Genomic DNA, 20998 nt, shown 5'->3' with positions numbered 1-20998 from the left:
TGGTTCAGGATTCGGTCACGCAGTGATTATGGCCATCAGAAGCACTGCTAAGACTTAAGAGGAGAATGTGCTGTTGTAGCCATCCTGCTGTCCCTGAATATGGGCTATAATTTTCAGTTTGTTGCATTTCACGTAAATACCAAATATGTAATTTGCCTCAATCCCTGTTTGAAGTGTGGGGGGAGGCACGGTTTCTTTCACAGGATGTCATTTGTCATCCCCTGGTTGTTAGTATAGGAGGGCTAATCTCAAATACGTTATTTCTTAAATTCCTCCAGTCAGAGCTTTCTATAGGAATCTTGTTTCTGTTAAGATATAAATGAAACAGTGGAGATATTATTTGCTGTTAATAGTGCAACTACAGTCCATTGCAAAACTGAAAGCGTGTTTTGTGAAATAGGGACAAGCAAAAATTGCTTCCTTATTCTGGTGCTTGAATTCACATTTCCAGTTCTGTTTTCTGGTTTTGGTATGCATGACTACTGCAGAGGAATAGCAGAGAGAGCACATGGGACTAATGGACTGGTGGCTAACCTGCAGTTGCTGCTTTTAAGATGTCAAATTTAAATGAAAAAGGTATGTAAAGAGTGGATCTTCTACTTCATATTGCTAATTTATCAGCGAGTCTGCAAGCATTCTGCTTCTCAGCAGTGCTTCATATTACAATGGGGAATACCTGAAGGCACACTGCTTAAGGGAATTGAATGATGGATGTCAGAAGGATGAAGCTATAGCCAGATTGAAAGTGTGGAGTGATGAAAACATTGAACTCTGATCATTGTGTGCATTTCTATATGTGCTGAGAGGGAAGGGGTAGTTCTAGGAAAATGCGTATTATTGTATGAAAGAGGGGATTTCTGTTTTGTGTAAAATCATGGTGATGCACGTGTTGTTGTGCTAGGATGATTTGTTTAAATTGCCAGATTAAAAATAGAGTGCTTTAATCTGTATGTGATTATTGAGAAATAAGTTAGAAGGGCTGGTTTTGTTAGCAATTACAAAGACTCAGTTTTCATCTTGTCTGCCACCACTTCTTGAGCATGTTCATGGTGACCCTGTTAGAATATTTCATTCTCAGAGCTTCAGAAGGGACAGAGATGGTGTTCCTTTCTCCAGTGCTCTGATTTTCTTCTCCAACCCTGTGCTCTACACATGATGCACCTTGTCTCCAGTCAGCAAAAGGGAAAGAACAAAAGCAGGGAAGAGGTCTCAGATCCTTCTGTTCCCAACCCTTGGAAATTTTCATAGTTTCCAAGGGGAAAAAAAATCTTTTGGGGGAATTCCTATATCAGTATATCTCAGGGAGTGAGGATAAGGAGATGAGAAAAAGAATTTACAAAATGAAAGGAGAAAATGGGTGTGAGATATTGAGTCCTACAGAAATTCTCTATTCTGCTTAAAGACTTTGCAGATAGCTGTGAGCAACTCTGGTTTTCAATACGTGAATGGGGATGGAAGCACCTCCCAACTTGTAGGCACACTGCAGAAGTAAGAGTAAGGCATGTCCCTCTCCCTGAGGGACTGGATCCCAAAGAAAGTCCCACTGGGAGATTCTCATGATAATCTTTTAGATAGGGAAAATGTGGAAAGAAGTCTGGAGTTCCAACAGAGGTCTTCTGTGTGTGCATGTAATTGAGAGGAATGTCCTTAAATCTTGGCTTTTCACTCTTTTTTTTGCGGTGAAATTGGGCTCCCTTCTACCTCTTGAGGCAGATCTGTGCATGAGAGTTTTGCACATCTGGAAGTGAGTGGTACAGGAGTGAAATGTCAGCACTAGTAGTTCGATATTGAGAATATAGTCACAGAATGTTCTGGGAGAAGACTTATCTGGCACAACCCATCTGCCATGGGTGGGAATGTCTATTGCTAGATCATATGATAGATAACATACTAAAAAGCAGTCGTATACTGGAGCTGATGGTGGATAATATACTACAGTGGGAAAGGATCTCTGCATCCGGCAAAGCTGTTGTTGACATGAGACCTTTACAACCCATAGATGGTTGTGAATAGCTCTGAGGAAACAAATTATGGACTGAGTCTTCTCAGAAAGCAGTGCTACTTCATTATGACTCTGGGATGTTTTTCTTCTCTTGTTCTTTAAAAATGTTCCTTGGTTTTGCTATTTTAATTTTCTTTTCCAGAAGATTGACATATTGTGCAGCAGTAGACAGATTTTTTTTTTAGCCTAGGATACAGTAGATACATCAACATAACTAAATTTTACTCTATTCTAAATTCATTTTTAAAGTCACTGTACTGAAATTGGGACACAGTTTAGTTTGCATGAGTTCACTTGCAAGGCCATGGTATCTTTTCTGCAGGTTTTTTCACTTTCTGGATTTATAAGGTGGGCTTGGGGACTTTCAGATTGGGAATTCCTTCAAAATTACAGAGAAATAGAGGTTGGGTGGAACCCCTGGAGGCCACCTCATCCAACTTCTTGCTCAAAGCGAAATTAACATCGAAGTTGATGCAAGTTTCTCGGAAACTTGTCTATCTGAGTTTCGTAAATCTCAAAGAGTAGAGGGTGCCCAGCCTCACTTGACAGTCTGCTTCAGTGCTTGACGACCCTTGTGGTGAGTTTTTTTGCCTTGTGTTCAGTTGAAGATTCCCTTGCTGCAGCTTGTGACTGTTCTCTCTCATCCTTCTGCTGTGCAAAGCTTCAACAGAGACATTCTCTCCTCTCTAATAAGCATTAGTCAGGTTTAAAAATTTGTTTCAAACTTCTGTAGAGTATCTTCACACTGTCATTGAGAATATTAAACTAGTATTTACTAGGATGTCTGGCCAGGTTTTTAAAAGTAAATACTGGTTTTAACACTGCCGATATGGCTGGTTGTTTTTGTTGTTGTTCTTTTGTTTTTCTGTTTGTTTTTTACTTGCATTCAGTCTCAAAGGAGCACCTTGCTGCATTTATGGTTAAATGATCACTTAGAGGAGAATGCCCAACAGCAAGGAAGTTCAAGCTCTACTTTCTCCTTTGCCTCTTTACTGCATGTGATGAATGGGGGGCTCTGCCTCTCATCGTTACTGCATTATCTTGGAATAAAAAGACCCTCGTGTGGTATTGATTATTGTTGTTTTCCCTCAAATGTTTCTGTAGCTCCTGTTTCTCAGGCACTTGTTTAAGTATCGAATGTTTAGGACTCCTTTCATTTCCAGGACATTTCTCTTCCGAATGCAGCCTTACGCATTTCTGTTCTGAGCAGGAGAATCAAAGCCTTTGAAAATGCAAGAGCAGTAGCTCACAGCATTTTTTTTTTTTTAACAACCATGGTTTTTATAAAATTTAATTCCACAGAGTTTGTAGAATTGTACATCAGAGTAAATGATGCATCTGTTCCCTTCACAGTTAAAATAATGAGTGGGTGTTGTATTCAAGCACTAAGCAAGGATTTTGTGTTTTTACTTGAGACTCCTCTTAACAAACATACAGCAATTTGTTTCTGTTTTAACATGCATCCAGTCCTTGGTGTATAGAAAACAAGGACATTTTTTTTGTTCCAAGAAGCTTAAGCTATTTCCATGTATCCCTTACAAGGACGAGGTTCTAAGAGAGAGCCATCAATCTGTGTACTTAAAGTGTAGCAAAACAGCCTCTCAAAATAGAGTTGACATCCATTTAGATTGTTTCATTTATAGAAACATAATCTAATGTTTGTTTAGGGTTGTGTTCTTTCTGAGGCAGATGAGAGAAACTGAAATAAATCCAAGAAATTATATCTTCATTGATTTGTTTTGCACAGTCAGTTTCCATCAGAAATAACCCAGTGCTTTCAGAGCCAGGGCTTTATTTAGCGGAACTTGATTAGTCATTCTAGCATTGTGCCAAATTCCCAGATTAGATAATGAATGGATGCTTAATTTGAGACCTAAAGTAGGTGAAAATGCATCTCTAAAGCAAAGGTGGGGAGGAAGAATGCTTCCTGCCAAACTTTCAGCATGTTGCCTTCAAAATGCTGGATGTGAGAGGCAGAGCTGGCTGTGAGACCCTGAACCATGTCCCCCCTCTGTATTGCCAGAACCAGTTAAAGTTGATAGTGCTTGAGAAGAGATGCATTGTTTTTCATCTTTATAAGGATATTAGGCAGTAAGGCGCAGAGAGTCCTGAGCTTCTCCATTACCAGTTCTGTCATTGCTGTTTGACATGGAACAGCCACTTTGGCCACCAGCTGATCAGCCATATCTTCGTAAAGCCATCTGTAGACAGTCTTGGGTATCAGGAAGCTCACAGACAGCTGGAGGCTAGCACTTCTTAGCTGAACAGCTTCCTTGGAATCAAATAAACCACTTCATGAATACTTGGCTCCTCCTTTGTGCACACTGGCATCCATGAAGTTCTCAACATCCCCTTTCAAACCATTAGTTTATACACTTTGGCTTTATAGAGAAGTGTACTAGTGTCCAAATACCATTAAATACGTTGTTTGTTAGAAGTGATTCAATTCATCCTCGCTTTTGTTGTAACTCCTATGGTTGTTATTGCAGTGTTATGCTGCGCAGATGAACTTACTTCAAGCAAAAATGCTGTGTAGGGGTATACCACAGCAGTGCTGACTGGTAATGTTCTTTGAACACGTGAAGAATATATTCTTCCAACTATCTTCTACCACCCTACTGTTTTTTAAATGAGGTTTCCATTTGCTCATCAAGGCTGAAAGCATGCCTTCTTTAACATCTTATCTTTCTTCCAAAATTCTGTTCAAAACCAGTTTCTGTTAAGTAGAGTTTTCAGGTATTTGTGCAGCTGGTCCTGCGTGTGTTCATTTCTCGGTTAAAGCTTTGGGTATGCTTTGAGATGCATACTTTTCTGTAGAGAGAGTTAGAAGTTAAGGATTGCACTCAAGAAGTGTCCTTGGCTTGGTTGCCTGAAAAGGTATCTATTTTAGGGTACGTGCTTAAACTGATAATAGACCAATAGTTCTTAAGCTGCATTGAACGTGTCTTGTGATTTGCAATCTCTATTTACAGTTGGTCTTCATGGTTGTTACATTGGTTAGACTGTTTTTCTCCCTGTTGCAAGACTTTAGTACTTAGAAAGTCAGCTGCATGTAATAAGATTTAATGCTCTGAGAGAATTATTATGAGAGTTTTGCTAAGTCTAACACTTCTTTAAATTATATGGAGGCTTTGTGATAAAGTACTGAGAAAGACGCATCTGGGTCAATCACCTTAGCACTTGAGTATTTGCTAGGAAAGTGTTCTTTGCTCTGTCTGTATGTAATATTTCTCTGCTTGAAATATCCTTTGCTTTTTGCAAAATCTGGACCTTGGAGATGATTTTAAGCACCTCTAATACTTCATAAATATATTTATGCTATACACTCAGTACAGTTCAGAAGTCTAGAATATTCTAATGCTGCAGTTTTGGCAATATCATTCAATGTATTTTGAGTGCATGGTTCTTAGCAGTCTGAAACCATTCTGCAAGAACAGAGAAGTGCTTACTGGTAGGCAGAAGATAAGTTCAGGCTTTCTTCAGGACATCTTGAAAAGGGAGTGAGACTGTTGTGTTAGCAATACCATGTCATGCACTACATAAGTTTTCGCTTCTGCACCATGGGTCCATGTGACATCTTTGCTGTCCCTTCTCTCTGCAAGTCCTCTTTGCTGCTGACAAAAAGTTATGATATGAGGTGGCTGTGTGGTGTGATTCAAAGTTCCTCATCTCAGTTTAGGAAGGAAATAATTATCATGACTTGACATAGCGCAAAGGGCATCTCTTTTTCACCAAAACAAACTAGCACTAGATGTGCTTAAGTACCACGTAGAGCAAAAGGACATTGGAATGAATCAGTCACTGTAACTGGTAATTCTTTCAGATTTCTTACAAGAACTGAAACTTCCCCCTCACTCCTTATGTAATTTATCTTAGCTTAGATTTTCCTCAAGTATAGGGAACATTAGATCTTACTGATTGTTATGTTGACTTCTTAATTACTTTACAGCTTTCTTCTAGTTACAGTTTACCTAGTGTTCAGTCACTCTTGTAAAATGACTACAAAGTACATGCATCAAGTCCATAGATGTGACTGATTAAGATTAAGGAGGTGTTGGTTTTTACCTTCTCAGTATCTTGTATTTCTGTTACACACAGAAGAGAGAATAATATTTTTTTCTGAAGTTTGTGCTTTGAGATGATGTTATATAGGCAAACTAGAGCTAAGAATTCTGTTGCCTTCTGCAAAAGAGCGGTGGAAAAAGGAAGAAAAAAAAAAAAAGACAAGGACATCCTTCACAGTAAATTCTCAAATCCAGGAGTTCTAGAGACATGTTTGACAGTGCTAACCAAGATTTTGGTTTCTTTCAAAGTATGCTTTTGAGCAGCTATTTCACTATCTGAGCAAAGAAAAAGTGGACTACTATATTTCTTATCTTTTCATGCCAGCTCAGCAGTGCAGTATTTGTTGTACACTTCAACAGTTTCTAAAAGAAGGATCAGTGATGAGTCTCCATACGTGAGATCAGACCTTCATTCCCACAGTTCTGTAGATAGTGGGATGACCCTGTGCTCTGACCCTGTGATCTGAAAGAAGAAACAGATGGACAATTTTTTTTTCTGAAAGTGCAATAATAGGAAATAAGAATTACTTGAATGAAGCAGTATTTTGATAGTCATACGTAATATAAAGATTTTAGTTTTTCTGTTTTTGCACACATAGGGGAAAGTTATTGACCCCTACATTTCATTAGAGAAAGTGTGTTCTTCTCTAGATGTGATTAAAAGAAATTCTCCAGTTTCATTTTAATGGAGTTATGTAAGTATTACCACATTACGGGTTATGGAAAGTGCTGCAGAAACATCATGGGCTCTGCTAAAGATCTAAGCAGTCTGGAATTCATAGGCAAAGTGCTTGAGTGAGAATTGAGCATGGAAGTGATGTTCCCTCTATTATAAGACTTTAGATTTTCTCTGACAGTACCAGTTCTGAGTCTTAGCTCAGTTAGACCATTACTCAACACTGAAAATGTATGGGACTACAGAGTAGACTGTTGTAGCAGTGAACAATTAGTCATACTATTGTGGCTTGTACTGTAGTAATAGGCTGTAGAGTCCTCTATGTCATTAACTCTCATAGTAAGGCCTTTTAAATTATGCTCCATTAGCTTAAAGGAAATCAGGAGCCATACAGAAAACAAGCTGATGTTAACAATGCCACAGAAGTGGAAATTACGTAAAGCATGTTTTAGTTAAAGGTGTCTTAACTTGATTGTTTTTTGTGATTCGGGGTTCTTGAAAAGAAATTATCCTTTCTGACTAGGAAGGAAAACAGACGATGTAACTGTTCTGTAGACTTTTCTTAGAAAAAAAAAAAAATCTTGTGCCTGTATCATTTAAAATGTTTATTGGACAGTAATACCCTACAAAGATATTTGAAGTATTAGATTGCTTTATTTCTATTTTTCCTAGTAGTTGAGATGCTGGCACAGATGATGAATTAGCATTTCCTGCTTGCTAGTTCTCCATGAATTTTCACCAGAAAGTTGAGAGAATGTGGTTTTATCCAGATAATTGGGAAGAAAGTTACTGTCCTTAGAAGAGAGGGCTGTGATTTGCATGCAGATTCATGGGAATTAGTCTCCTGCATTTTCTGGCCTTTTAGTTTATTGCAGCTTAGTCAAATAAAAGATAAATGAGTTCTTCCATGGGATATCTTGGGCTGTGAGATGTTGATACTTGATTATGTATATTTCCATGAGATAACTGTAGCTGGGTTGGACTGATACAAATAGTGCAAGATCAGGGCAACTTGGTCAGCAGCTGTTAGGTTTCAACATACCTAACCATGGAGCTTGTAGGCATCTCTGTAGAAGCATAGAATAGTTCAGGGTGGAAAAGACCTTAAAGATCAAGTCCAACCACAACCTAACCATTCTACCCTAACTCTAACAACCCTCTGCTATATCATGTCCCTGAGCACTACATCCAAACGGTTTTTAAACACATCCAGGGATGGTGACTCAACCACCTTCTTGGGGAGGCTATTCTAGTGCTTAACAATCCTTTCTGTAAAGAAGTGTTTCCTGATAGCCAACCTAAACCTCCCCGGGTGCAACTTGAGGCCATTTCCCCTTGTCCTGTCTCTCGTCCTCGCCCTCGTCCCAAGTGAGAAGAGATAAGCCCCGTTTTCACTGAAAGCACTTTTCAGGTATTTGAAGAGAGTAATAAGATCTTCCCTCAGCCTCCTTATTCCATTCTAAATTTGGAGAGCTGTCATTATGTTTTGATGGCTTTCTTAGTTTCACATGTTGGTATGTGGAAGAAGGCTGTCTTCCCTCGCTCTGCTTTTCTGGCCCTTCCTGCTCTGGGGGCTACACAAGAGATGACTGTTGGTGCTGGTGGTTGGAGGGGAAAGAGGGTGGGTGAAGAGAGAAGAATGAGGAAATGAAGAGGTTGCCTTGGGGCTGAGAGAAATGAAGGGACTGTTCTAAAAGTCATTATCTTGCAATTATAGTTAGCAGATGGGAGGATTGCTTTAGTAAAAAGATTCTTCAAATGAAGACCTTTGTCATAAAAGACATTCAACTCTTTGGGTGGGTAGACTTTACAGAGAAATCAAAAACAAGACTGATTGAGACCAATCATACTTATTCAATTTAAGGCATGCATTTAATAGAGAAGCTCTTGTTGCATTTTCAGGACAATCTTGCTGGCTCAGCAAGATGAGGCAGGAAAATGATTTCTACGTTGCTTTATGATGTGTTACTGGATTCTGTGCTGAAAGGCATAATTGGGTCCATGTGTGTGCAAAAGCACAAACAGGGTGGCTTTCAAGCTGATGTAAAGTGATAGCCATAGGATTTTATACAGAGCTACTCGTAAGGGTGGTATAATTCCCACTGGCTTGGTGGGAATCAAATTAAAACCATTACACGTCCTATTACGAGATCTCTAGCATAATGTTGATACAGTTTGCTTTAAACTCATCTCTGGTATTGTGTTGTATGAAAAAGGTTTTGCTTCATGTCAGACTAAATCTGAACGAGATAAGCTTTAGTTTGGTTGTAGAGGTTGTAGCCTTATTACTGATGAGAGAAAACCTTAACCTGAGTGACATTGACCATCTTCTCAGATCCAATTTTCTTCAGGTCTTCCTCATGCCAGACAACTCAAAAATGAGTTACCTTTATGCTCTCATGATAAAACTATTAAACTGTAATCCTGTTTCACTTGAGATGTAGGCAATTGCTGCTGCTGATCTGGCATCAGACCTCTCTAAGCCACCTTCCTCTCTCATAGATAGAGACAGCACTATTAAATCAAGATTTCAAATGGAGTTAGAAGGTAGTTTTAAAATATATTTCTTTAGAGAAACAATCTTTTCTATGTAAAAAATACATATTTAACTGATATCTCTACATTAGTAAGATGATACTTCTGTCTTCCCTTCGGTTCAATTTCAACACTAGCTCTTGTGGGTTTTTTTCATCTTATTTTTTTTAAAGAACCTCTACGTGTTGGCTTAGGAAAAAAATTTTCTGCGTTCTCAGCTGTTGGGTGTTCAGTTTTAGAAATAATAATTTTTAAAAAGTGGCAATAACTTTAAAAAAAAAACCTTTATTTTACAGCAGCTACAAAACCAGATGTGCTATGAATCTTGAGGGCTTTGTGTTAAGCAAGCTACTCAAGAAATCTCTTTAAATGAACTCTTAAAAAGAGAGTGAGTGGAAAGACTGGATATTCTAGCATGCTGTAGAGTGAGTATCTCTTTCACATACGGTAAACCAAACTCTTGGGTATCTGTTTGAAAACAGTGTGTGAGAGAATCAATGTAAAATTAAAATTAAAAATAGTCATGGTCTACATGAATGTTGTTTCATGTAAGTGTGCCCTTAAAAATTCCTTAGGAAACAGATTTCTTTAGTAACTATTTTAATATGCTCTTAATTAGCTTCACTAAAATGAAAATAGTCCCTGAAGAGCAGAGCAGGTGGCACATTCTCTCTTTAAAGGCTATTAAAGAAATTTAAAGAATTTAAATATATCATTTTCTCCAGATCTGTGAGCCAAAGGAGCATGTGCCCTCGTATACTGCTCAGTACGTGCAAGCTTCCATTACCTTCTAGTAGGGACGCCACATACCCATGTGTTGATGGAGAAACTTCCTGCAAAATCAGATTGAACTCCAACTTTTGAATAACTCTTTATTTTGGGGGAGTTCTATATGTAAAGGAAGTAATGGGGGCAATTAATTTCAGGGCCTTTTTCCCTGAAAGGAGACAGAATGTTGGAGAGGGGAGAGCTGGCAGGGATTTCTGTCAAAATTCATGAGAAGAGCTCTTGGGAGAGCAACCTGCAGAGGAGACTGGGGGGAATTAATTGTTCTTATGAGCAGTGACTTGACAACCATCTTCCTCACTTCTGAGGCTGCTGGAAAATGCTTTAACAGTTTTTCTTTCTTAAATAATCTGATTTAGCTCATCAGAAAACATAAAAATGACTATTAAATTCACTTTTCAATCCTTATTGGCAGTTGATCTTAAGATTGAACAAGGCAATGCAAACAAGAATGAACAACAGTTCCTAGAGTTTCATTTTCTCACTTTGCTTTACGCTATTTGTTATTTCAGTTTTCCCAAATGATTGCAGGTTAGCCCTGATCTTAACACACAGTCCGCTTCCTGAAGCTTGCTGCGAAACCAAATAAGCAAGCACCAGGTGAGGGGCAGTGCTGTGGCAAATGGAGTGCAGCAGGACGGGCTCCAGGAAGCTGTCAGTCTGTATGCAGTCACTCTGGCTGTTAAGCGTGACTTTAAAGTGAGACTCAAACTTTGGGGAGGAAAGTACTGTGCTTTCAGTGAAAGTGTTTGATCTCAAGGCTGTGCTAGTTGCAAAAGCTGTTGCTTCTGTCACAGGGAGCAGGGGACAACCAAAACAGTGCTCGTGTATTTGCGTGGCACGAGTTGGGACAATGATGTGACAGATCATGTGGGCATGCCAGGAAGTAGTGATCCTTATTGGACATTGTGTCTATCAGACACGTTTCCTGACTTATGAACATCTTGCCTACTTGAATGTTATGCGTCAGATATTTACCTATGCATTCAATACGTGTGTGTGTATACACATGTATAATGTGCTTATGTGATAATAGCAAAAATTACTTCTGCTCTGACTAAAAGTGCATTACAGGGTGCTTGCCTTTTTCTCCTTTTTCCTATCACCCACTGAAAAAGTTGACGTTGATCCTATCATATGGTGTGTTCAGGTAAATGGCTCCACTTGCAGGGACTTATTTGCAGAATCAGGGACTGGCTTTGACTTATTAAACACTGCTGCAGGTAAGCTCTTCATATTAAAAATCACTTACATTAAAAACAAAATCTGCCCCTGGAAACAGAAAGGAGTTGGCCATTTGAGATTTAACTTGTAGAAGGTCTGTTTCTGCTTTTTCCTTTAAGACTTTAAGATGATGATGTAAACTGAAGGTCTTGGAGAAATCTAACTTGACAGCTAGACCTAACCATTTAGGGATCTGACAGTGTGGTATGCAGAGGTCTTCTGGTTCAAGCAGCAGTTCACCGGATGCAGAAAAATAGCTCTGATTGGTGTGACCTTGACAGTGATCACAGCTGCTCCACTGTTGGGCTGGCGGGAAGGGAACAGAGAAGTTCTGTTTCCCTGTATAAGTTGGTGCTTATCTGGAAGAAGTAACTGCACATTTCTGGGGGCTGTTCTCAAATAATCATAGTTCTTAGAATTGTGCACACTGGAGAATTGCTCATAGGAATAACAGGGAAATCCCTGCTTTTTTTGACATTTGAAAGGTCTCAAGCAGTACTTCTGCTTGATCAGCTTGTACTTCAGGGTTGGTAACGTTTATCCCTATACTATGTCTGTATATTTTTACTTACATTTTCTGTGCATGTAGTTGAGTGTTAGAATTGAGTGTATCTTAATGACACTTAATGTACATTAAAAACAAAAAAAAACTTTTTTGTATAATGGTAGATTAAAAGAGATGTTCCAAACCAAGCAATAAAAATGCTAGGTTATTCTTCCACTGCTTTTCAGTGAGGCTAAACAGACAGAATAGTTAGGGTTTAGGCATTTCAAGAGTAGAACTTTGTTTCCTTGCCGGAACAAGGTCATAGCTTAGTCAGTGAGGCAACTCTGTCATGCCTTGGAAATGAAGGCCTTTACTGCGGTCAGAAGGCTTAGGTTTCTGCTTGACCTTCTCCTTCTGGAGGAAGTGCCTCGGCTCAGATTCTGTGGCTGGAAATTAAAAGTATTACACTTGCCAATAAGCTGGGGTAGAACGGCCACATAAAAGGTAAGACAAAGCTTTTACACAGCTAAGTATGCATATGTGGATTTCATGGGAGCTGTATGTCCAGTCCTGTCAGGCCTGCCTCATGCAGAACAGAGCAAGGATTATTCACCAGTAAAATTTCCCTTTGGAAGGCAGTGATGTTTTCCATAGCTGCATGCTGTTCCTTCCATAAGAGCCACTGAGAAGTTTGTAGGTGCTGGAACAATTGGAAGTGTCCAGGAAGTGTGGGATGGCTTCAGCAAGGCCTGACAAGCTAGGTGCCAATGTGTACCTGTTCCTTTTTCATATGAGTTGAGAAGGTTTTAAAAAATATATTTGATATGTAAACTCTCGCTGTTTTAAGATTGTTCTTGAGGAATATTAACTTCTCAGTGTTTGGTTCAGAGACGGGCAATATACCTTTTAAGTGTCAGCAAATCCACACGACTTTTAATTTTCTTTATCAATATACTCTATGAAATAAAGTTTGTGAAAAATTTATGAAAAGGCAAACATTTGGAAGTCTCTCGGTATTTTCACATAGTTTTTCAAAATTAGGCTATTTCCTGGGTGTTAGTTCTAATGCTGATTTTGTTTTACTTACTCTCTGCTCTGAAATTTTACTCAAAACAATTTTGCAATACATTTTTTTTTTTCTTCCACAGATGAAATCATGCATCAGGATATCATCCCCCTCTATGCAGCAGATATTCACGACCAGTTAAAGAAACAATTTGCTTATCTGTCAGGTAAGACCTTGATGTTCCCTTATACAGATACCACTTGTGTGTATGGATGGGCCTGTTGGGCTTTCACAGTTTCTGTCTTTCACATGTAAGAGAAATCTGTTCTTTATGAACAACTCAGAATAGTCTACAAAGTCTTGTTACTACAAAAAGAAGTTATTTTTTGTTTCTTAGTTTTGTTTCTTTCTTTTTTCGTAGTGAAAATCTTAAATTATCCTGGCTCCTAGAAAGTGAACTAGAGTGGGGTGGAACTGAGGGTTGGAGGAAAGACTACATGAGGGAAAATCATGGAATCACAGACTAGTATGGGTTGGAAAGGACCTCACAGCCCACCCAGCCCCATCCTATGCCCTGGGCAGGGCTGCCTCCTGCCAGCTCAGCTGCCCAGGGCTCCATCCAACCTGGCTTTGAGCACCTCTAGGGATGGGGCACCACAGCTTCTCTGGGCAGCTGTGCCAGTGCCTCACTGTCCTCTCAGTAAAGAATTTCTTCCTAACATCTAAACTAAAACTCCTTCTTTTAGTTTAAAGCCATTCCCCCTTGTCCTATAACTAACAGGCAATGAAAAAAAGTTGATATCTTCCTGTTTGTAAGCTCCCTTCAAATACTGGAAGGCCACAGTGGGATCTCCCTGGAGCCTCTTCTTTTTTAAGCTGGACAGGCCCAGATCTCTCATTCTTTCTTCTCTAGCCCTTTGTTCATCTTCACGGCCCTCCTCTGGACCTTCTCCAGCAGCTCTATGACTTTCTTGTGCTGGGGGCCTCAGAAGGCAGAGTAGAGAGGGACAATTGCCTATGTCTCCCTGCTAGTCACTCTTCTTTTAATGCAGCCCAGGATACAGTTGGCCTTCCAGGCTGCAAGATCACACTGCTGACTCACGTCCAGCTTTTCTTCCACCAGGAACCCCCAAGTCCTTCTCAAAAGAGCTAATCTCAAGGAGTTCTCCCAGTCTGTTACACATATTTGAGATTTCCATGATCCAAGTGACACACTGCACTTGGCCTTGTTGAACCTCATTAAGTTCATGTAGTCCCACTTTTTGAGCCTGTCCGGGTCCCTCTGGATGGCATCCTTCCCTTCTATTGTATCAACTGCACTACTCGACTTAGTGTTGTCAGCAAATGTGCTGAGGGTGCATTCTATCCCACTGTCTAGGTAGTTGATAAATATGTTGAAAAGCACAGGAAATAAGGAAGGAAGTACTAAGGAGTTTGGTACATCCTGATCTAGAGGTCTTTGAGCTAACCAAGTCCTTGTTGGAAATGGGGGAGCACAGTGTGATTGTGCTGATGTGCTGTTAAATTCTTGTAGATCTCACCTAGGCTAAGGTGCTATTGGATTTGCTATCTCAAACTTAATGAAAGCAATGTTTCAGTGAGCAGCACTGCCACAAGTTTCCCAATAGTCTCAGTGCTGGGCTTAGAGATATGTAGGTCTGGAAGGGGTTTTCATACCGGTATTGCTGCCTTCTTTCTGCAAAGGAACCTGCTTCTAGTCTTAAAAAAAGTCTCTAAAAGCAGCACAGTTGTACTTACATAGCACAGAATGTCTTTGATGTCCTTGAACTAACTTTGCCAAGTAAGTGATGTGTTTGTGCTTGCAGGCATCAGTTGCTGAGCTTGGTCCAACCCAGTGCTGGGACCATGGCTAGCTGCTAATGGGTAAAGGGAGATGATGCTTCTGCTTGTTTTTTAGGCTGATAGGCATCTGATGAGCTGCTGGCTATTTTTTTGTTGTGTTGTTGCTGTTTTTGGTTTTGTTTTTTTTTTCCTTTCTGTATGTAAGGCTCATGCAGGTGTGCAGCAGTGAACTTACTCTCTCCCTCTCCCCTCTGGCCTTATTGAACCTCATTAGTTTCCCACTTTTTGAGCCTGTCCAGGTCCCTCTGGATGGCATCCCTCCCTTCTATTGTATCAACTGCACCACTCGGCTTAGTGTTGTCTGGAAAGGGAGAGCATGAGTAGCTTCGCAGAGCTACTCTGCCTCCTTCAGTGTAAAGGAGGTTATAGTCTCTAGGCTAAAGTTGGACTCTGACTGTTCTTTTCTTCTCTGCTTATTCCTGCATGAGATGAAAAGGTGCCCAGGAATAAAATGATTTTCTGCTTTGCTTGTCAAAAGCTCTTAAAATCTCACTGTACTTGCAGGTGACTGTTTATTATAATTTATTCTTTCCATATAAACTGGACTAAGTGTGGGTCTGTGGTAGTGATTATTTCCTCTACAGGGTGATGGTATCACGTGGAAATGAGAATTTGTTTATGAAGTTGGGTGTTCACGCTCCATTTGAAATGATGGTATTTAAGCTACAGTTCTTGCAATTTTTTTCTACTTTCTAAGCTTCCAAGCTTTTCCAAGTTTCCTTCTTAAACTGGGCCCAAAAAAATAGCTTATAATGTCATTCAAGAACCAGCCTATCTAGGCAATTGCAAGTAGTGCTTACATTTTGTTCCTCAGAAGTAAGCAGAGAACTGATGATTACAGTAGATGAATAAAATCTCATGGAGTCCAATGGTAGTTTCTTCACCCCCTAACATTCTTGAGTTCATACAGCCACAAGCATCGTCAGCACTCATTAAATCTACTGTGCAGTGGAGCTTAGTGAGAGCAGCCATTTGTCATCCTATTTTACTCAGTTTAGATGCAAGGCTCATATCTCTTTTAACTCAGTTATTTTTGCCTGAAATAGTAGGACAGCTGCATTACTACGGACTATAGCTATATTCTATTTTATTATTATTGGACAATTTGACTTATGCATTTTCATTTCACTTTGACGTTTTAAAACAAAACTTTCATCCTTCAGTTTTTCAGCAAACACAGCCAAGTGTAATTGCATCAAGGTATTACTCTTCCTGTCAATGTTGAAGGCTCCAGCTGTGGCTCAGCAGTGTGTCTGCAATTGTGTGTTCAGTCTACAGTTAATAGGGGCAAGCTCTGGATGAGGTTTTAAATCAGTCATTTGCAAAAGGTGAAAAGATGAAAAACATTATGTTAATATTTTACCTCAGACCTACCTTCTTTCTTTGGAGCTTTTTCTTTCTTTGGAACAAAATCTTTATTTTCAAGAATTGTTGCTACTCTTTTTGTTGCTGCTTGTCTGTATTAGATATCCCCTTCCACATACCCAAACAGACAGTCCTTTTCTACTTAGCTCACTGTTTCATTCATCTTAAACTTTCTTCTAGTTAGTGTTTGTGCAACTGTTTTTCTTCTCCATAGCAAAGGCTTTTCTTTTTCTTAAATCATCTCAAGGGACATACGAGCATTCATTCAAAACTCTCTGGAAAATGCATATCTTGCTTACAGTCTCTTGTTTGCACTTTATATTTTCTTATATGTAGATGTATTGAAGTTAATGTAGATGAACAAAAGCATAGAGACAGGTATCTGTATGCGCATCTTAAATCATGTAAGTTATGTAATGTGCAAATGACACTTTGAGCCACTGCAAGTACTGAGCCAACTTTTTAATCTCACTTTCCTTTGAATGCCTTTTCAAGCATTGCAGAACTTCAAAATAAAGAAGTTATTTGCATTAAAGGCAATATGCATGTATTGCTATTTATAGTTCTTCAAGCAACTTGCATATTTATTAATAGCTGTTTTTCCTGCAGTTGAGGAAGTTGTCATTGCTACTAGCTTTCAAAATGCCTGATAGCTTTGGCCCTTTAAATTATATTTGTGGATGACATGTTTCTCCTTGCTCTCTGTAACCTTATTTCATTGTCAGTGCTTTTGCTCTTTTCACATTTGGAAATGATGTGGAAATACCTCCCCTGTTAAACTGCTCCACGGGTGCTGAGTCTATAAAATTGTTTGAACTTGTGTGAATTCAGCATCATATATTAGCGTTTATTTTTAAATTTAAACATGTGTTTTGTTGCCCATATGACATTCAGTCTGTGCATTGTGTATTGACAGTGGAAGAGGTAGAAATGTAGCAGTTTGTCTCACTCAGGTACAGACTTAACCGCAGCTTAACATTCAGAACACTGATCTCTCAGTCTGTAGAGATTTAAAAAGAAAATGAAAAAACCTCTCCTTCCTAAGCTGGAATACTTACAGCTGATCAGCCTGTGCAAAATGCAGCTTTGGAAGTAATATAAACAAACCTTGCCTCTCATTTCAAGGAGCAGGTATTTTTAACAATTACCTCTTGCTTCTCTTTATTTTTTCCTTTGCAAAGGATGTGCTTTTATCCACTACTTCAATGAAGTCTGCTCTTAATTTCAGATACTCTGAGTACTCCAATTACTTGAGTAATGTATTTAGAAAGGAGAAATTCCTTACCAGAAACACGACATTTGCAGGAAGCCAGTGCTTTCTAGAGCAGCATTTCTCTCACTTGCAGTAATGCACTTCCAGTTGCAGTATCATCTATTTCAAGTTACTCTGTGAAGAAGTCACTTTCTGCATAGAGGTGTTAAAGCTGAAATTCTATAGAATTAAGAACAACACATCACGTAAGCTCTTTGCAGCAGTGAGGCGCTGGTGATGAGAAGCACTCGAGCAGCCCTGGGAGGTATAGGTGTGTCCAAGCATCCAATCAGGAAAATACAGGAGTATTGGTGCTCAATTGTGTACTAACACACAGGATAGAGTCATCCCCATCCACGATAGCCAGTGATGAGTACACTAGAAACCGAAAACTTATAGGCTTTGTCAAGGCAGGATGGCTCTGCGTTTCCCTTTGATAATTAGTGGTGGTCTGGGAACTTCCCGAAAGTTGTGCTCCATGGTTCTGCTTTGAGGCCATGTCCAGCCAAACGTATTGTTCTTTTTCTTTTGTTTCATATGGCCTATTCATAGAAGTTTATAGAACAAAGCAAGTAACCAGGGGAAAACTAAAAATAATGTATAATGATAACTAAATATAGGTATTCTAGAGAGAGCAGGACACTATGTAGGCAACGTTCATTAACGTGCCTCAAAAATGCTTTCAGTAAAAATGAGAGAGGAAAATGCATTGTTCCCTAGAACATGGATAGAATAAAATAATAACAATAACAACCTGAGTTGTTGTTTGTTTTTTTTTTAACTTAGGTTTGTGTTGTGAGGATCTGTGTAGCTAAAAGTAGCTCCCTTAACTTAGTGTTGCAATGTCTGGATGTGTCATAAAGGTTGTGTTTGCAAACTCATGATTTATCTAACAGTTGCATTTTATTTTGCTTAAATGAATCCAAAGCACGCTATTTTCTGATGTTTGACTTCAAGAGCTGCATGGTAGTAACACCATATTGCCTGTAACCAAGTAGATGCAAGTCAGATTCACTGTGTATTAACATAAGGATATTGTTTGTGCTGTTGCAGTTTCTTGTGGCTTCAGAGGGAAATGGTGGTTTCTTGTATCAAATAACTCCGAGTTCTAGCATTTCTTCTTTTTCTGGTGAGGCTGGATGCAGAGGCACTTGCTCTCATGATCAGATAGTGCTAGTAACGCATTTTACAATGGATTTATACAAAATGGTCAAATTTCAAGGCCATAAAATATATACTTATCGTTTTGTCACAGTCATTTTTGTCTGTTTTTTTTCTTTTTTCAAACTGCTGAGCAAAGATAATTTTCCAGCACTGTCTCCACAACTCCCCCAGCTGTGAAATCCTGAAATTCATGCAGCTGCTACAGTTCAACAGCTCCTGTGTCCAACGTAGTTCCATGAAGATATTTGCTTAAGTATTAGCATCACCTTAAAAAAGAATAATAATAATAATGACATTGTATTGTGGCATATAAAAATGCATGTGAAGTGCCATGGTGCAAGTGTCAGAGAAGTACAGATAAGGTGATCTGCTCAGCAACCATACTGTAGCGTAGATGCTTGGCTTTGCTTTACCTTTTGTAGGTAAGCTGAGAAGCTGAACAGGAAACCTCATTTCAAAATATCTTCCTCTAGCTTGTTTTGCTACCTCTTTTAAACTGTCCTGAAAGCAGAGCAGAGGAGAGGCTTGCAGGAATTAGTCAAGTTGAGAAGGTAGAGTTTGGTTCTTGGTTACTTGCATTTAACACTTATTAAATGAAAGATGCACTGCCACCTGGTGTCTGAACTGTTCGCATGAAACAACTTACACAGGAAAAAATCTAATGTGGTGCAACAAGTCCTTACCTATAAAACTTTCTAAGCTCAGAAGACTAGTTTATTCAGAACACATAGTGTCCACTCTGAGCACTGCTTAAAGAGAACGAAAAGTACGGTAGTTTAAATACTGGCAAATTGCAGACTAGATAAAAGGACCTAAGTGTAAACACACTTGCTGCTTGTTTCTTTTATAGGTGGAAGAGGGGGAGATGGATGCCCTGTTATCACCTTTCCAGACTACCCAGCTTTCAGCGAGATCCCTGAGAAGGAGTTCCAGAATGTCCTGACCTACCTGACCAGCATCCCAAGGTAAGCATCTGTTTGGAAGAAAATTCTCTTATCTGATAAAATATTTCTTTTTTTCAGTCATTCGCATCATGGGGAGAAAGTCAGGCTTGGTATTTAAAGCAGAAGCAAATGCAGCTGGTGGTGCAGAGTCAATGAGAGTTTTGATTAAGTGTGAACTGTCTAATGTAGCATTTAGATTAATTATATATAGTGCTATTTACAGTTCATCAGGGCATGAAAAAAAATTACTTGTAGGCATGGATAAAGATGTCGTGATAGAACTTGTGCTCTTTTTTCATTTCTTTGTATTCTGGATCCTAGAGTGCAATGTTCTGTGTTTTGATTGAAAACACAGTTTTGGCAGAAGTTGCTAATTGTTGTTACTCAAAATGTTACACAGTGTGAAGCAGAACTCCACAGTTACATGTGGGGATTTGTCCTAACTATTTGTGTTCCATTTCATTATCATATTGAATATACAGCTTCTGTAGCACTTCCAAAAATTTGAGTGGTGGTGCTAATCAGGTCCAGCAATTAAACTCAATTGTCTTAGAGGGCATGGCAGTATTGTCAATCGACCTCTCATCAAAACCTATGGTTTTGTTGAAAATCTGTTAGGGAACAAAACAATGGCATTCAAGATCCCGTTAGAGGTGAGGAAGGCAAGTAGCAGAGTGGAATACAGACCCTAAACTTTGGCTTGTTCAGGGAACTGGTAGGTGTAATTCAGTGGAAGCCAATTCTAAAGAGTAAATCTGTGGTTGAAAGCTGTGAGGTTTTTAGGGACAAGCGTCATCAAAGCACAGTAATGTTATGTCTTGAAAAATGAAGACACTCCCTGAGAGACTGTCTGGGCTAAATAGAAAACTTGTGAATTTGTGTTGCAGTGCAAAGGCAGCATACAGGAGATGAAAGTAGTGACAAGCTACAAAGGACAACTACAGAAACATTGTCCAAACACATAGGGGTGGTTTCAGGAAAGTCCCAATGCACCTGGAGCTGAAGAACAAGGAATGAGGCATATCAAGCACCCAAGCCCCACACACCCTGCTCCCATAGAGAAAATTATTCTGCTGCATTAACAGTATAGGAATGAACAAGGAAAATATGGACCTGTGATGAATGGGGCTGCGTATATTAGCAGTTGCCAACATGGATGTGTCTAAAATACTTAATGAATTCTTTGCTTCAGTCTTCTCTGACAGAATCTTCCAGGCCTGTGTTCTTAGAGAAAGTGTTCAAGGAGGAAAATGTCTGGAAGTGAGGATCTCCAGGATCTCTTGAAAATATTTGAACCAAGTGTAACCTATGGGATAATCTAAGCTGCACCTGAAGTATCTGTAATGCTGGCCGGTAATATAGTGAGGCTACTCTTTATCATCTTTTAAAGGTTTTGTGATCAGAGGCAGTCTGTGATGTCTGGGGAAAAGCAAATATTACATTCATCTTCACAAAGGCTGAGAATAATGATTTGAAGCACTGTAGGTTAACTGACCTTGCTTTACTCTGTCAGGAAGTTTATAGAGTGAGTCCTCTCAAAACACATTTATAGGCACAAGAAAGAAGAAAGTGCTGGGAAATAGCTAGCATGAATAAAACAATGGAAAATTGTGCTTGATCATCCTATTTC

At 39.3% G+C, this 20998-nt stretch overlaps 1 protein-coding gene across 9 annotated transcripts in view; it reads left to right on the top strand.

Moving 5' to 3' along the window:
• Positions 1-20998, top strand: part of MCF2L (MCF.2 cell line derived transforming sequence like) — a 131831-nt gene that overhangs the window by 57778 nt on the left and 53055 nt on the right. For 8 of the 9 annotated variants that reach the window (XM_031557701.1, XM_031557697.1, XM_010728506.3 and 5 more), the window contains exons 2-3: positions 12923-13006; positions 19275-19389. In XM_031557701.1, coding sequence (XP_031413561.1) covers positions 12923-13006; positions 19275-19389 — 199 coding nt within the window. Of the gene's footprint in view, positions 1-456; positions 577-12922; positions 13007-19274; positions 19390-20998 lie in introns of those variants that run through there. The other variant, XM_010728518.3, reaches the window with a different exon arrangement.

This window comes from Meleagris gallopavo, chromosome 1 (assembly GCF_000146605.3).
Source record: "Meleagris gallopavo isolate NT-WF06-2002-E0010 breed Aviagen turkey brand Nicholas breeding stock chromosome 1, Turkey_5.1, whole genome shotgun sequence".
Classification (NCBI taxonomy): Eukaryota; Metazoa; Chordata; class Aves; order Galliformes; family Phasianidae; genus Meleagris; species Meleagris gallopavo.
Note: the sequence above shows the minus strand (reverse complement) of the source record. Positions and strands in the feature narration are given on the sequence as shown.